General features: G+C 38.1%; 1 protein-coding gene across 2 annotated transcripts in view; it reads right to left on the reverse strand.

Moving 5' to 3' along the window:
• per2 (period circadian clock 2) overlaps positions 1-18,668 on the reverse strand; it is a 41,939-nt gene that overhangs the window by 22,720 nt on the left and 551 nt on the right. For both annotated transcript variants that reach the window (XM_057333261.1, XM_057333260.1), the window contains exons 2-5: positions 8,465-8,910; positions 3,481-3,579; positions 773-930; positions 117-238 (exon numbers count right to left, since the gene is read on the reverse strand). In XM_057333261.1, coding sequence (XP_057189244.1) covers positions 117-238; positions 773-930; positions 3,481-3,579; positions 8,465-8,838 — 753 coding nt within the window. In that variant the 5' untranslated portion in view covers positions 8,839-8,910. The remainder of the gene's footprint in view (positions 1-116; positions 239-772; positions 931-3,480; positions 3,580-8,464; positions 8,911-18,668) is intronic.

Consider the following 18,668-nt stretch of genomic DNA (forward strand, 5'->3'; position numbering starts at 1 on the left):
AAAAAAAATCAACTAAACATAAATATTGTACATTATACAAAAAATTGAGGCACAAAATACAAAGACAACTAACTAACTTACTATATAAAATAAAGCGACATAATAGAGACACTCACTGTGTTTTTGAGGGTGTATTCAGATGTGATGCTGTCAATCTCCTCTATGGTATAAGATGAAACATCAAGCCCGGATGGCTGACTGTCATTTATCATAAGCAACTGGTAGGATTCTTCATTTGCTAAAAATATGGAAAACAAAACACATAATAAATCAAGCAGGTATTATAATTCCTGGTAGATGTTAAAAGAATAACCTAAAAAATCGATTAAACCAACCATCTAAGGTTACTTGACTACTTCTCTTGTAATATTTTTTTATTTGCAAAACACTGCATTAAATATAACTGTGGCTTTAAAAACGATACCCTTGTAAATATAGGAAAATTGTATTCCTCTTAAACATATTTACTTACTTGGTTGAAAATAAATGAAAATGAGAAATGTTGCCTCAGGAATAAACTGAAATACATTTAAGTTGAGGCACTAAAATTATTAACTGATAATAAATAAAAACTAAAACTAACATGAATTAATCTTATATAGCGACATAGAAAAATAAACAACTAGATAATAAAATAACAAAAGCACATAACAAAATTAACATTAAACTACAAATACAAACTGTGGGAAACTACGCCCCCGCTGTCAGACAAGTGCAACAACATTCCGATTGACTTGCATAAGTCTACAAGTCAGAAAAAAGTATTACTCACCATCCACCTGTCTGACGCAGCGTAGGGCGTATTTTAGCGTGTTCAGCGTGGTCGACTTGCTGCCCTTATTCCGCTTATCTTGAGGCAAATGAAGCTTCAGTTCCTTCAGAGTTTTGATCAACTCTTTCTGTGTCTTCGCCTTGGCAGACTCTTCACTACTGCAGGGGTCCAAAACAAAGACATACGGGTCAGCAACAAAACATTAAAAAATCTTAAAAAGAAAATAAACATTAGACTCCTGCCATCTGAGTGTCGCTACTAGTGTTGTCACGATACTGGAATTTCTAACTTCGATTCAATACCTAAAAAAATATCGATATTCGATACCATTTTCGATACCACGGGGAATAAACTGCCATAGCAATAAGGCCCTAATAAGCAATAGCCATATAGGCCTTTTTAAATTTTATTTGAAGTTAAATTGAACAAGACTAGACAATGAGGTATATATTTTTACATTAACAATAGATTAACAATTAATAAATAATTTTACGAATACATTTACTATTTAAAATCAAAGTTGTATTTGTCAGTATTAATGGACCAGACCCTGTTGAAAAAACCAGCCTATGCTGGTTTGGTATGTTTTGATGCTGGTTTGTGCTGGTTTAAACTGTTCATGTGCTGGTTTAAGATGGTCATATGCTGATTTAAGATGGTTCTTAGCTGGTTTAAGATCAAACCAGCATCGATCAAAACATACCACCAACCCAGCATATACTGGATTTTTCAACAGGGGAGCTTACATAAATAGTTGTATTTTTTAACTAACATTTAAAAGAGATTAATAAATACTTTAACAAATGTATTGCTCATTCATTGTTCGTTAATGTTAGTTAATAGTCTACATTTTTATTTGGCTAAATTGGCTTTTATTCACATAGGCCCATACTGTAGCCTAATCATTGATCAGCGCACATATAGACAGAAACGCAAACTTAAACGCAACAACTGTTGCAGAGACTCCTCATCTTTCTAACATTAACAACTTTTAACCGGAGCGAATGAGACGAGTGGATGAATCATTGAACAGCGCACATACATAGAGCGCTATGGTAAACACTGGAGTGCAAACCTGTATCACACGCGAGAACTGTTGCGGAGACTTTACTCGCACCAGCATTATTTCAAACATCAAATTAACCGGAGCGAACGAGACGAGTGGATGAAATCATTGATGAGCGCACATAAAGACAGAAACGCGTGCATTAAACATGAGAACTGTTGCGGAGACTCTGTACTAACATAAACAACATATAACCAGGGCGAATGAAACGAGTGGATAAAATTATTGATCAGCGCACATACATGGATCGCTATGGTAAACACGGGAAGCGTAACGAGCGTGCACCACGCCAGATGTGTTACTGAGACTGGCCATCTTTTCTAACATTAACACGATTTAACTGCCGCAAACGAGTCAAGTCTGTGAGAGGAGGCGGGGCTCTGTTGTTATGCGTTCACGTGCAGTGTGTGTCAACTCACTGTCGGAAAAGAGAAAGAGAGCGGGAACGCGCAGCTGATATCGATACGTGGGACATGGGTATTGGAACCGTTTCAGATTTTTCAGTATCGATACTTATCGAAATATCGATATTTTTGACAACACTAGTCGCTACTATGTTATACCAGGAGCTTATTTCATAATTATTTCATCACGTCAATCCAAATCTCCACGACCACAGAAGAGGATGTTTTGAAAAATGCTGGTAAACAAACACTGACCCCATTGACTTCCATTGTATAAACACAACCACTGAGAATATCTTAAAATATCTTCTTTTAGATAATCAATTGTTCCAGAAAGTCGTACAGGTTTTGAGCAACATGAGTGAAGTGAAAGTGAAGTGAAGTGAAAGTGACCTATTAGTCAGATATGGTGACCCATACCCGAAATGTGACCTCTGCATTTAACCCATCCAGAGAGTAGTGAACACACGCACGCAAGTCGTGAACACACGTACACCCGGAGCAGTGGGCAGCTATCACTGCAGCGCCCGGGGAGCAAGTAGGGGTAAGGTGCCTTGCTCAAGGGCACCTCAGTCGTTATAGTGAAAGTGACCTATTAGTCAGATATGGTGACCCATACCCGAAATGTGACCTCTGCATTTAACCCATCCAGAGAGTAGTGAACACACGCACAGCAAGTCGTGAACACGCGTACATCCGGAGCAGTGGGCAGCTATCGCTGGTGGGGGTAAGCAGGTAAGGGTAAGGTGCCTTGCTCAAGGGCACCTCAGTCGTTACCCGCCGGCCCTGGGAATTGAACCGGCAACCTTCTGGTCACGAGTCCGACTCCCGGTGATTAAATGAAAGAATTGAACAAAAATCCTATAAAAAATATAGACATTTTTATACAATGTAATGAACAGTTGTCATTTCTATCAGAATTTCATAAAACTCCCTGCAGTTCCATTATGAACCACTAGGACTGGAGTCTGCAAACCCTGGCTGGAAAAGACTGTGATATTCTCATCACATTTACAGTACGGCATGGCTACAAGCGAGTTGTTTAGTCACAGTGATGAAAAACGATGCTGTTGATAAACTCTACAGAGCCAAATTACGGACAATGATAATTATCTTTCAAAAAGAAAGAAGAATGCACAGTTAATAAATGCACTGAGATTTTTCGAATGACTTTTTGCCCCATTGGGTCTAACTTGCGGCCGAAGGCAGTTGGATGGTCTGATTTGTGCGTTTCTAACCTGCAGCCGCTGGTAGATGGGTTATCTTGCTCTGAACTTGCACTCAGCAAACTGAAAGCGTTGCTGCTGCTGGGGGGCGAAGGACTGTGAGAGTTGGAGCTGTAAATAAAGAGCACATAAGAAACCACCATAAACCACAGACGCAGTTGTTACACATTAAGAAGCATGTCTGCATTAGACATCCTTGCCAATGTAACTTCATTCATATGATGCAGCTCTCAAACCAATGAGTTAAATCATGACACACACTATTTCAGCATTTGTGCAAGATGTTAAACATGAAATTTAGCACAACGTAACCTTGCATACCCTTTAAGTGAACACCACTACGCTCAAACCGTCACTCAGTTCGTGCATTTCTTGGATTTAAACCCATGACCTGCTGTGACCCATGCAAAATGAGCTAGAGAACCACAAAAAGACATTTATTTTGTAAACCAGTTGAATCCAGTCAGGTCAGTCTTTTCAAAGAGAAATAAATGGACGAGAAATACAGAGAAAGCCTCAAATCGAAAACCCAATCTAACAGGACAGATTTCCAGTCATTTCGCACAACAAGAGAAGAAAATGGGTCCTTCTCTCCAACATGGAGGTCACTCTGACTTTGCCCTTCGTCTCCGTTATGTAATCTTTACCTGGCTTCACCTGCGCCTCAAAAATAGCATGTGTTATACTCGACCAAGCCAGCAACAGCACGTCTGGGAATAACTTGCATTGCAGGTTTCTAGTACAGTAGATCACAGAGACAGACCAAGACGGATTAAACCTCTTAATTTAGCATTCTGATTACTACAGAGCCCAGTGTCCAGCTGCATGTGACATTCTGGACGACAGAAATACACTAAAGCCTGGCTCAGATTACAGGATTCTCGGCCAGAATTTACCCCGATTTCCCCTCCCGAGAATCTTTGAAAAAATCGGGTCCAGAACCTCGATCGGGTCCGAGATTCGGCCCAGATTATCACGTAATGTGAGGCGTTCACAGATCGAATCTTACACCTCCCGATCTGCTCCGAGAGAAATCGGGGCCGCCCCGATCATATCAAACATGTTTGATATTTAGGATTTTAAATCGGGGTGATGACGTTGGTACTTTCGCAACAGCCAATGAGAGGCACATCTGCAACGTGACGGAGGTGACTGACAGACCTTTAAAAATGTCGACCGCGAAAGCTCCTGCAAGGGTACATTGGACAGTGGAGATGGAGGAACAACATGATTGTCTATATAATGTATCCTCCAAAACATACCACAACCGCACAGATAAGGAAAAGAGCTGGGGAGAAGTCGCGTCGGTTTTAAATGTACCGGGTAAGTTAACTGCTAACGTGCAGCTTGTAGTTTCGTTCAACAGATTGTTATTTGGCTATAGGCATACATATAACATGCGTTTATGTGTTTGTTTTTACGCTGTGTCTTATAATCACATTGGCATTCATCTTTATTCTCGGCAGCGACAATTTTTTTTCTTCCGTTATTTATTAACATTAAACTTAAGCGGCTTGCCCAAAGCACAGTCATAACTTCAGCCCTAGCAAAAAGCATTGGACAGACAGACAGACAGAGAATCATTCAGAGAGCGACAAAGACGTTACACAACCGTTGCCAGGTGAGATCACGTGAAATTAACTTTGCAACGTCCCTTTGTTTACTTCTGTTTGCCGGTGAGATGACGTAAGAGGCGTCCTCTGGTATGATAATCTTAATATTATCCTGTAGTTTGGGTGTCTTAGAATGTCTTTTGATGTGCAATTATGAAATAAAAAAACTTCCAATCAAACTTTCTAAATATTTATTTTTGCACTTGCTACTTTAGTCTTATTTATAAACACAACTTTACCTCCCAAAGTTTTCTTATCTGGACATTTCAAATTCATAAATGCAAGTTTACAAAGGGCAAACCTATTTTTGTAGTGCTTGAAAAAGAGATTCAAATGTAGATGTGATGTCAACATCTAAAAATAGTAAACCCATTAAAACGGTTACTATTAGCTCCTTTTACAAAACTGCATATCCTATGGATATGTAAAATATGTGTAATTTAGTTGTACACTGATGAGTGTGAGCTTGTTTAAGAATTTAAATAAAATAATCTGTCAAGATTCTTTTTATGTGTGTGCTGCAACCAGATTTTTAATCTTTCCGGATTTTAAAACTCCTGTAGTCTGAGCCAGGTTTAAGATTTTAAATAAGAGAATCTGTCAAGATTCTCCTTATGTGTGTGCTGCAACCAGAATTTGAAATCTGTCAGGATTTTAAAACTCCTGTAGTCTGAGCCAGGTTTAAGATTTTAAATAAGAGAATCTGTCAAGATTCTCCTCATGTGTGTGCTGCAACCAGAATTTAAAATCTGTCAAGATTTTAAAACTCCTGTAGTCTGAGCCAGGCTTAAGAGTGGTTATAAATAGCCCCGTAAGGAGCTAAGAATAGACAGTGACTTCACTTGTAAGAGCTATTAGCTGTAAGTGAACTAATTATATAAAGCACATCTGTGTTCTTGTACGACTTGTTTTCACGCTATCTACACTAAAGTCAATTTAGGAGGCTAATCAGATCGGAGAACTTTCTCTGAAAATTCTTTATAGACCAGACCTGGCACCATGGTCATTTTATAGACAGGTAGACATCTCAGGTTCTCGTTCAAGATGCTATACTTAAGAATTTTGATTTAATAATCACTTTTTATTGCAAATGTATGAGCAGCTTGTAATAAAAAAATTAGAGCTCCTAGGCTGTCTATGAAAGCCTATAGGCAAATGTTTATGCGACGGACTCGCGGCGCTTTTGCCAGCAAAGTCCAAAGGATAGAACGCTTTTGTGTGCTTCAAAAAGCTTTGAACTACTTTAAATGACCTTCATCTGTTATCACAATGTCTGTTAATTATATTCAGTCACTGTTTTGTCACTATGAAATGTGAACAAGCACAATAAGTTGCTAGCTACAGTTCACTTAATGGCCACCGGTGTCAAAAACAAGTGTTTCTGAATTTTTACATTTTTACAAGTATCACAAGTCACAGATTTGAATGGGCGACCAAACTGGGTTTTTTAATAGCAGATGCCACATGATTTGCACATCAAGCACATTCATTGACCTAGACCCGTTTAGATCCTCCTTAGTCTCTTCCTACGCTGTGTTTCCCAGGGCTCAATTCAGAGTACTTTATTATTTTATATAATTTAATTATACCTTTTATATGAGAATGTACTTTGCATTAGTCCCAAAAACACATTAGTACCATGCTGAACTGCACATATCTGGAAGTCACAGAACTTATAAAGATAGAGGCACTTAACATAATTCGATTATGTCATATTGCATAGCGTAAATACCGCAAGATTGCAGTCACTTCTGTGCTAAATGTACAGTAGAAATAACATTACTTCAGGACTTAAATCTCTTCACAAACTTGCCAAAAGATGTGTGAGAGAAAAAAATATCTCTAGACAAAGCAAAACAGATAGAACAAGAAGATATCAAAAATATATGTACGAGGATAAAGAGAGGGAAAAAGAAAAGAGGAATACAAACGCGTGCCAAAATGAGAAAGTCATGATGGCAGCAAACCGTCATTTTGGCCGCACTCGTCCCGTGTGTACTAGAACAAATAATAGGTCGTCAATGGTAACCGTCATGGCCTGAGAGCGATGGAAAGACTTCCACTGACGCAATGATGCTGAAGCTGCCCAGACACTCTCAATGCTTTCATTTTTTCAACAATACCACAAACATTAAATGTTACCAATCTTCTGGAAGACCAAAAATGGCAAAACATGACAGAGAAAGAAATTCGGATTTCAGCCCGATTATGGAATCCAACTGTGATGGTGCCAGTTATACAACAGTCTAGGAGTTGTCAAATGTTTTGTCTACTTCGTACTTGATCTTGGAAAAGCACGTCTCGCTCGTCTTACTCACGCACATACACATTTCTATTGGTGTGGCTGGTACCACCAAAACCACATAGGCTTGTCATGCAGGATTCATTTTATATGATCGTAAAAGGCCAAAATTCTATTAAAATATGTTACATATAATAAATAACCATACAGGATGTTTTTTTCAAATTCATGCATGCCAACGAATATAACACAGGATCCTAGAGTCAAAAGATTTACTGAGAGTAACAAAACTAACAAAATACCCCTAAACAAACTTCCTCTCAGGGTTTGAACATCAAGCTTTTTATTGGCCAGTATGAAGAATGTCTGCTGTGGCAACCACATTCATTTGTGTTTCTATATACACGCCTCTTAAACAAGAGAACATCCCATTAATCCAGGACTGATGATGGAAAGGAACTGTTGCTGACAGATGTTAAATGAGTCAGCAATAGCAGCATGTGGCACAAACAGGTGAGCATCTACTGAACAAGAGACAGCATGCTCAGCATCCAACTTCAGACACAGTGGTTTTCACATTAAAAACATCACCATGGCAACATCTACTCTGGTCCACATTGATAAAGTAAATAAGCGGTAAAGAGGTAATGATTGTGAAACTATCTCCCTTAGTCTGTTCGACGTCTGTATGATGCATGTTGTTCACAAATCTCCAAATCTAATTTAAGCACCAACCAGAAGTTTTCTATTTTTTTCTCTCAATAAAACACAATAAAAACATAATAACATAATTGATTTTTTATCTCATTGTGGAACCAAACTCTTCATATAAGCTGCATGCACAGAATGATAAATGTTGTTTAAAAATGTTTTAGATAGAGTATATCATCTCACCATCGTGCTCACCATCAGCGTTAACATTCAAGAAAGTTAATCACAACACATACTGTACATCTAACACTGTGTAAAATGCTCACTAGCAACAACTAGAGGACAAAATGTGCAGTTACAGCCCTTACAGCCAGCAGAAGTTTGCTCAGTTACCAACAAAATTTCTAGAAAATTATAAGGACACTTTCAAGTTTTGAACACTAAGCAGTCACTAATCAGGACATTTAACCATCAGCATGTATACGATTACCTTTTATTACTCCCCGACGATTCAGTAAGTGCCGAATCTTTGCTTCGGCCATTGGAACTCCCGGTGGACTCATGGCCGTGGGATTCGTTTCCATGGGAATCATTGCCGTGGGATTCCGTTCCACTCCCACAGGACCCGCTGCTCTTCATCTCCACGTCCTCGTGCATGGAATGCATCATCTTCCGGCTACCGTGAGGTGAGGTGGGCGGGTCCTGGCTGCTGTCGCTGCCTTCCGATGCCAGGCCGAGCTCAGCACACTCTGCGAAGCTGGCCATGCCATGCAGCGTCGCCATGGAACTGCAGCCGGCTGCCTCTTCCTGTCCACCAGCCAGGGAGGAGAACCGGTACGTTTTGGAATCCAAGTCCTCAGACATCAGACAGGGTTTGAAGAAAAGAAGCTCATCTCATGTTCATAGTGCAGGGAATTTAGAGGAATGATAGGGTTCCTATGGGGAATAAAAACAGCAGTGAGAATGTGGCATGTATGATGATGTGGACATGTGGATTATAACTTTTTTTTGATCAAACAAACAAGTTAAAAAATATTTTAAAAGTGTTAAATAAGTCAAAGTGACAAGTTTGAACCGAAACTGTGACCGCAGAGTTGTGAGACAAGCCAAAATCTGAACCAAAACACCCCTGTGAAATAAACAAATATGTTTGTGATGGAACAAACAGAATATGCTTTGAGCAAATCTGCACGCCACCCCCAGCATCACCACCCCAACTACAATCACTTCTGTAGTTGCACGCTATTGCCCAACCACACAATATCAAAAGTAGAACGGTATAAGTAAGTCATGGCGGTCTATCCCAAATGTCACCAGTAGATCAAAGCTTAAAAAACCCAGCTTGATCTATCATGCCGGTACAATCTATAAACAGATCAACCTCTGTCTGGAACCCCGAGAGCCTAAGCACGGCATTCAAAGGTCGGCGACCCCGACGTCCCCTCGCTGTGTCTGTGCACTGTCCTTTAGCCACACAGAGGTGGCATTTCAGCTTGTAAACACTGCTTTCATTCAAACGTTGCTTTTAATCCTGGCAAGCCCACATAAAAGGTGTCAGACGTCTGTCTGGACCAACAACAAGTCTAGACTGGACTTCAACCCCTCATGTTCTAAAGGTTCCGTAAACCCTAAAGTGAAATAAAGGTCTTTGACCAGAGCAAAAGGTTGAGCCAGGTAAACTGGTCCGAGATACGCCAAATTAAGACGGGACACTTTTAACGTCTGGCTCACGACTCGGATTAACTGTTTGAACGAAGACTAGACCAGATCTTACACGCAGTGTGTAAAACCCCTTATGTGTGCCATATGCAGCCGCAAAAGAAATTAAGAGACCATTTCAACATTACTTTCAGTTTTTCTTCATTTACGATTTATAGGTATGTGTTCAGGTAAAATTATCATTTTTGTTTCATTCTGTGAAGTACTAACAATATTTCTCCCAAATTTCAAATAAAAATATAGTTTCTATTTGCATTTATTTGCAGAAAATGAAAACTGCAGAAACAGGTGAAAATAACAGAAAAGATGTTTTCAGACCTCAAATACTGCAAAGAAAACAAGTTAATATTAACTTTTAAGGAAATATTACAGTAATATTTGTACATGTATTTAGTAGTGTTGTCAAAAGTACCGGTACTTCGGGTCCAAGTCGGTACCTAAAAATAAAAAAGTTGTCGGTACCTAATTTTCACAAGACCCGGTAGTACCGACGTACCGGGTCAACCGGGTACTGATGCTCTGTCTGACAGGTTGTTAGTCGGAAATTTTTTATAGACGCAATAAGACGTGATGAGCGGATAAGCGCGGCTCCGATCCACAAGAGATGCGCACAGAAATACTTCAGATTCAAGTCATATCACGAAGAAAACGAACAGAGTTTTGTGGTGAAACGAGGAAGCATCCGGATTTAAGTTAACAAGTTCAAGCGGTAAGTTTCAAATTCTGTTCGCGTTTGCATTATGAATGTTGTAGCATATGTTAAGTTAAAGGTTACGTCAAAATAAACAGCCCTGTTTGCGTGTTAATTTGTTAGCGCCAATGCTAGTCAAGTGTACTTATTAACCATTTAATGCTTTTATAACTGTAATGGAGTAAAATTAATGGGAGGACAGGGTGGGGTTTACAGTACCTAGTATTTTATTTAGGCCTATCTGCAATCTATGTGCTAGAAAACTAGCATACTAACTGTATGACTAGCAATGTGTATGTCTTGGATAGATAACTCTATTAGGTTTAAAAAGCCACATTTAAACTAAAGAAAAATATATCTGTTGCATTTATTATTTTAATATACAGTTACCTTAATGCAAGTAATCTTGTGTAAATGCAGTATAAAAACTGATGTTTGTTTTAATATTGCATATGCATGTTTGTTCAGTCAGTTGAGTTACTGAAGTTTATTCTATTTGTCTTCTACAGCAGCAGACTGAGGAGGATGTTCATCAGCATGAAAGACCCCAGTGAGCACACAACCGTTTCAGCAACAATTAACTTATACTTCATGTATACAAAATGGCATTGCTTTCTATACATTTATATTAACAATGAGCTTTATTCATAAAATTGTGTTTCAATTAGCATGTACTTGTGTTTTGCTTTGGTACCGAAATTGGTACCGAGAACCGTGGAATTTTACTGGTATTGGTACCGACTACTGAAATTTTGGTACCGTGACAACACTAGTATTTAGGAAAGGTTTTTTATGTGATAATCTTTATCACAGTTATCATGTGTCTTGTCATGCTGTCAGTCTTTCACGTTGCTGTTGGATGACTTTATGTCACTCCTGAGGTTTTATTTTGTTGAAATTCCACAGACACTGAACTGGAATGGCCACAATATATCTAGAAATGCTGATTAAATAAAAATGTGTCTAAAGTCTCTTTATTTATTCTGCAGCTGTACACCAAAACGCCATAGACTTTATACACCATCATAATATACTGACTTACAGAAAACATCATCTTTTTGTGTGAATTGCCTCACCTACGTCTCACCTGTGAGGTCTATCTGTCTGGCAAAGGGCCACGTGTAACCCAGTAACCTACAGAGCAATAACACGGTGGTAAACTTTGGATTCCCAGACACATATTGACATATTTAAACCCACAAGCTGAACAAAGTTTATATGTCACACTTATTTAATTCTCAACATGTGCTAAGGCTTGAAATTTAAACGAATGTGATTTTTGGTGCCAGCCAGGTGTCTTTGCAAAAGAACACCGCATTTTAACATCATTATAACAGACAGATATATTTCGAACCTTCCTTCTAATACAATAAAAAGGGGAAAATATATGGCACTCGGAGGACGACATTAGCAATGACCTCATTCGCCTATGAGCGGATCTGCAGTCTTCAAGACCATGAATGGTAAAAACTAAACAGAATGTGGAACATACAACTATCATTAAATGTAAAAAAGTTATATGGGTCCTAAAGATGTAAATTCTTGTTAAATCATTCAACACCCAAAAAAGGCAACTTGTCAAACAAGGTGAAGCTATAATAAAAGAAAAACACCATAACTTGAAAAATATTGCTGCTTTAATCTGAATGACAACAAAGTAAACAGTACTTAAACACTGAAAATGTATTAAACCATGACGCACACACAGGCACTAACATTCACAAGCAAGTCTTTCTTCTATCTGCACGTACAGTCCCAAAAACATTGACTATACGCAACTTTTTGAAGAATTAAAATCATTCTGTTATTTCAAAACCATTGCAATGTGCATACTTGCAGGCTTTCGATTTATTATATCGTGCAGGCCTATAGGCTACAATATTCAATATTTGAATTTGATAATAACAAAAGTCTTGCTTTAGGTGGCAAATGCATTTACCTCCTCCTGAGTAAACTTAGCCAGCTAAAAATAAGCAGCTACTAAAAGCAGCTCAGCAAGTTCAGTGCCAGCAGTATTTAACAAGTCCAAAGTCAAAATCTTACTGCTGATTCACTATTAGTATTCCAGGTCACTAAGCTAAAGAGCCTAAATCCACTCTATATATTATACAAAATCATGGTGTACGGAATGGATCGGCAGCTGTGTTTTGGAGTTGTGTACTTCATCATTTGCTTTAATTCAAATACAGCAAGGCACATCACACATATTCAAGGAAATAAGTCAGGAAAGCCAAATGTGACAATAGCTTTCCATGCTGAGGAACATGTATAAAGCAAATAAACCCTGCAAACAGTTTTATAACACCATGTCCATGTCATACAACACACATAGTATCAAGTCAGAGATTTATATAATGTAACGTGTTGCAATGGCACATGGTTCACTGTTGGCTTTCATAAAAACTTACATAAGTTTAAAGGCTGAATGCAAATAATTACTCATCCCCACAGGTATTCTGAACGCAATTAGCATAAATTAAAGATGATCAATGCAACCTATGTATCTGCAAAAACGTTTTAAACAAAAATATATATAACACATAATGTAGCACTTAAAGGGATAGTACACCAAAAAAAATTCTGTCATCTTTTTTCACCCTCATGTCATTCAAAACCTGTATATAACTCTTTCATCTGTGTAACACAAAAGAAGATATTTAGAAAAATGTCTCCATACAAGTTTTATTTCCATAAAATAGAGGGTATGCACGTGAAATCACTTTCTTAAAGGTGTGATCCGTATCTTTTTTGGTTAAAAATGAACAAAAAAGCAAGTACATATGATTCAATTAGTGCTCAGTTGATCTTTACCTTACCGCAATTTGCTGCTATAAGGAATATTCCTCTGCCATCTTCTATCCCTTTAACTTACAATAATTTTTCACAGTACACTTTCCCACGTGAAAAACGCCAAAACATGCTCCCTTGAGTGTCAAAACACTCGGCAAATGGCTGCTTACAATATCAGGAAACGCAATTCCGCGCAACATATCAGTGTCCAAGGACAACTGGTTCCTTTGTAAGTCGTAAGGATCACCGTCGAATCTAACTGCTAATTTCAGCAAATAATTGCATGTTTAAGTCCCGGTTTCTTTGTTTCTCCTATTGAAAGCAGACGTTTTGCTGCATGTTTTACCACTCAAGGGGGCATGTCCCTATGGAGGACTAAACCTGCAAAAATTATAAATAAATGAATGTATAAATAAATAAATAAATAAACGAATAAATGTAATAATATGAAAATAAAAATAAAAGCAAACGATCAGTGAGTGACGTGACGTTAGTCCAAAACAAGTCAAGAGTAATCGATCGAACGCTTCAATCTACGCTGAACCAATAGTAGGCAAGACCAACCCATCTAATTATCATACAAGACACAGAAAAGTAAGAATAAATACAAGAATAAATAAATAAAAGTGGAAATAAATACATGCGATAATAAATAAATATAAAAATAAATAAACGTATAAATAAATAAATGTAAAAATAAAAGGAAAGGATAAATAAAATAATCTAAAAATAAAAAATAATAATAATTAAAAATAATTAAAAATGGACACAAAAAATAATAAATCAATTTAAAAAATGAGAAGAAAAGTTAAAGCTAAGATCAATAATAGCTAAAACGAATTATTTTGTTTTATCAAACCATTCATTCCTGTATTTATTTTCATATTATTACATTTATTCGTTTATATATTTATTTATTTATACATTCATTTATTTATAATTTTTGCAGGTTTAGTCCTCCATATGTCCCAGCGTGTTCACATGTGAAAGTGACGTCAATGCAGCAACCCTATATAGAAGTCAATGGGGTCCAGTATTGTTTGGTTACGAACATTCTTCAAAATAAATTGTGATCTTTTTTGGTTATTTTCTTTGTAGGTTTAAACTCTTAAAACTTGTTCTGCTCTGAAAAATGGACTGTTGTGACATTGTTATCAAACAGTGGGAAAAAGACACTGAAAACCCACCTGCGGTTATTCTAGTGGATGCTGTTAAGTGATTCATCGATGTGACTCACCACAATAAATGACATGTGTGTGATGTAGCTCCTTGAGTGTCGTCCGCCATTACATAATACTAAACTACTACCACTAAAGTCCCTCTGTCAAATCTAAATTGCCCTGGTAAACAGCTGTTTGATGATAATGCCGTGAAACTTTCATGCAAAACCTCACATGTGATTTTGTAATGACAAAAGGCCAAGTGTGGCCAGGTGTGAAGAAGACCTCCAGATTAGATGTGCAAGTGTCGCATCTATCTGCTATATATAAAATATTATTCTTAAAGGTGTGATCCGTATCTTTTTTGGTTAAAAATGAACAAAAAAGCAAGTACATATGATTCAATTAGTGCTCAGTTGATCTTTACCTTACCGCAATTCGCTACTATAAGGAATATTCCTCTTCCATCTTCTATCCCTTTAACTTACAATAATTTTTCATAGTACAGTCAGTGAGGTCAGTAGGTCTTTTGCACGAACACCCCCACTGCCGAGCAAATATTTGTATTACAGTATATTACATTATCTCTAAGCTCATGCGCCGCCGGGAGTGAAGAATGTCGCATTGGAGGCTATGTGGGTGCGTGGTCATCTCTATTATTGGAACAATACGAGGGCTGCGTATTTTAAATTACACACTAACTAAATCAATGGCACGAGAAGGAGAGAAAACGATTTATGCCAGTGCAATACACAAGATCTATGTCAGGATATGTGAACTGATTATTATTTCATGCAAACAAATCAATCTTCTTTTAGCCTTCGACTGTTCGTGTAATCTCAACATGGTGGCCCCTAAAGCAGTCCAGATCTACTATAATCCATAATAAAATAAACCAGCTTTCATACAGCTCCTTTTATAGCTGAATTCTTCGCCTCATGCGGAAAACTGATGAAAACATTATTGTGTGCAGTGCACCTTAACAAAAAAGTCACAGATCAGTCGACTCGACTCCCTTTGTAATGTAATCCCATGTCTGCTCCAAAGCACTCAGCGTGTAAAGTTTGGATGGAGTGTTCGTGTGGCTCCTAGTCAGAACTGTTATCTAAATACATAAAAAAATCTCTCGTGCCTCATCACTTCCTACCCTCCTATGGCCTAGCTATTAAGTGCTCAGCTCCAGTGACCAATCCACTCTCAAGGGCCAGTGCTTTCAATTTATCCTGTTGAGCGAATTCCTGATATCAGACACGCATCACCACAAACTGCTCGCCCACTCTCTTTATCAAAGCCGTGGGAGAGTTGAAGAACGAGCCATGTGACCACACAACATGTTTTTAAGACCACAAGTGAATTAATACTACCACCACCGAAAGAGATGATGCAAAGCACATCATTTGAATGAATGGTAGAGGGTCCATTTCAGCAGTTACCAACATCTATATGGTACATGTATAGACTGCATCCAACAATTCTGTCTTTGTCATTATAGAAGCTGACACCCTTTATAAACACCATCCTTCACTATAACGTCATTCCAGCTTTCTTATCTAGCATTACCAAAATACATCTAACAACAGATTTACAGTCTATGGGCTCTCATTTGGATCAGCACCATTGATCTCACAATCTAAATATACAAAGAAAAAAAAATGGGCATGGTAAGGCACATATGCAAAAAAGTAAAATGCATGCAAAAACAGGTGCATATATTACTCAATAGATTTTGGGCAGATTGTATTTGCTTTGTTGGGAAAAGTATAAAAAACAGCCCAATGAGGATGCAAGCAGAGTGACGTTTAAACAACACGCGCCAAGGTGATGTGCTCAATACATTAGAGGCAGATTAGGCAAATTCTGTAGAACATCTCTTGTAGGACTAGGTCAGTTTTAACACCCCACCAACCCAAACGAGTTCAAACTCACCTACACAGAATACCAGAGGTGTGGACTCGAGTCACATGACTTGGACTCGAGTCGGACTCGAGTCATGAATTTGATGACTTTTGACTCGACTTGGCAAAATGTAAAGAGACTTGCAACTCGACTTGGACTTTAACATCAGTAACTCGTGACTTCACTTGGACTTGAGCCTTTTGACTTGAAAAGACTTGCTACTTTCCCCAAAACCCAAAGATTAAAAAGTATGTTGACGTGGACCGCTCTATCTCTCTCTGTGCTATGTGCATCTGTGTGTGTGTGTGTGTGTGTGTGTGTGTGTGTGTGTGTGTGTGTGTGTGTGTGTGTGTGCTGTCGGCACAACATCCAATCAATTTAGATCCACGTTGTTTTGATCCGACAGTATCCATCCAATCAAATTGCAGGACAACCAATGAAGAAGAACTGTCAAACAACGCGCCAGTTGACAAAAATGATACCAAAGATAGTTTCGTTAGGATATAAAAACTACGAGGTGGTCAACAAAAAACGAAATGCAATATGCAAAACATGCGGGTCGAAGATTACAGATGGAGACGCAACAACTTCTAACTTCGTTCGACATTTGAAGTTGCACAAAGAACGGTAAGTTTTGAATGACGCTAACGTTAGCTTATCGGCTAAGTAACTTTGCTAGCTGCATAGTTAAATCAATGAGACTGTAAACTCACTGTTAACCTTACATTGCAAACACGTTAAAAGGATGCCTGGGTATAGAGCGATGTATGGCTTAATATATGAACAATGGCATTGACTTTATAATTGTGAAATAAAAAAGCAGTGTAACTGTCACAGTATTCATAAACTTTGAAAAAATATTTTTACTTGGAGGCCGCCATTTTTTGCGTCAGAATCCGTGATGTCAAATGGTTGCGACCTAAACCTGTTCTCTTTCGCAACAGCGAAGCACACACGTTTTCCATATATAACAGTAAAATATGACACGTAAAACATAAGATCAGATATACAAACACACAGGGACAGTAGGTGGCGGTATGTCCTCTTGACACAAGCCAGCCTGCCATAAAAGAAGAACGCGTTCAGTATTAGACGTCTGTTCAAGGTGAGCGTGCGGTAAATCATAGCTTTAAACTACCGCCTTTGAGACATTTAAGACTATTTAAGACATCAGCATCCACCATAATCGTATACTTTATACATTATGAGAATATACTGATAAACACAATAATAATGCTTGCGTTTTTGTTATTTATTCTGTATTCGAGCACACGTGAATATTAGCCCCCGTCAGCTAATGACTGAGGGAGACAATAACGTTAGGCTACTGATGTTGATAAATCAACATCAAAAAGTCCAAATCTGGATAAAATGCATTGTATAATGGCTAAAACATCGTGTATATGATAAAGTATAAATGGTTTTGGTTATTAATATGCATGTTTGTGTTGTTTCTGACAAACAATATTAAAATGTAGGAAAATACACCAAATAGCGTCTTTATTTTCTTTCTTTCTTTTTTTAGCATTATGTAAAAGGAGGAGCGACAACAGTAAAGGACGAGAGAGAACCAGGCTTGGACTTTACGTTATGTTTTATTATGTGTGACCGGCAGTCGACCGTGAGGGAGCTGCCGGCATTTTACTTTCGTTTTGTTGTTTGTTTATTTTATTAAAGTTTTGTTGTTCAACGTTCGCCGGTTCCCTCCTCCTTCTTCCTTGCTGTGAACATTGTTACACACACACACACACACACATATATATATATATATATATAATCCTACAGAACCTTATATTTACTGAAGAACTGATTAGTGTGTCGGTGTTTAGTTTGGCTGCCTAGCTGTGCTTGCAACCAGTTTACGTCATCGAAAAAGAACATGGCGGCCTCCTTAGGTTAAAATGAGTATTACATTTAGGTTTTTTTTTAAGAACTGAAAATATTTGATGGGTTACTTTCTAACGACAAATGCTAGTAGTGTAAGGCTATTACAACGCATTAAGCCATACATCTCTCTATACACCGGGTTCGCTTTAAAGGGACTCGAAACTCAAACTGTAGGACTTGGGACTTGACTTGAGACTTGTCGGTCTTGACTTGGGACTTGACTCGGGACTTGTCTGTCTTGACTTGGGACTTGACTCGGGACTTGAGGGCAAAGACTTGAGACTTACTTGTGACTTGCAATACAATGACTTGGTCCCACCTCTGCAGAATACTGTGCTAAAACTGCCCTTTCAATAGCAATTTGTTGAACATACAGGCGACCCATGTTGATCTTTGTAAATTAATGACCACATATTGATGGGCATCTAGAGCTTACGAATCGTAGGGCATTTTTGTTGCACTGCAAGCAAGACATAACACTATACGTAATACTGAATGCATTTATTTTAGTAGTGTTTCTAGAATTAAGACAACGTCGTCTTTCTTATTTT

Source organism: Triplophysa rosa, linkage group LG5 (assembly GCF_024868665.1).
Source record: "Triplophysa rosa linkage group LG5, Trosa_1v2, whole genome shotgun sequence".
Classification (NCBI taxonomy): Eukaryota; Metazoa; Chordata; class Actinopteri; order Cypriniformes; family Nemacheilidae; genus Triplophysa; species Triplophysa rosa.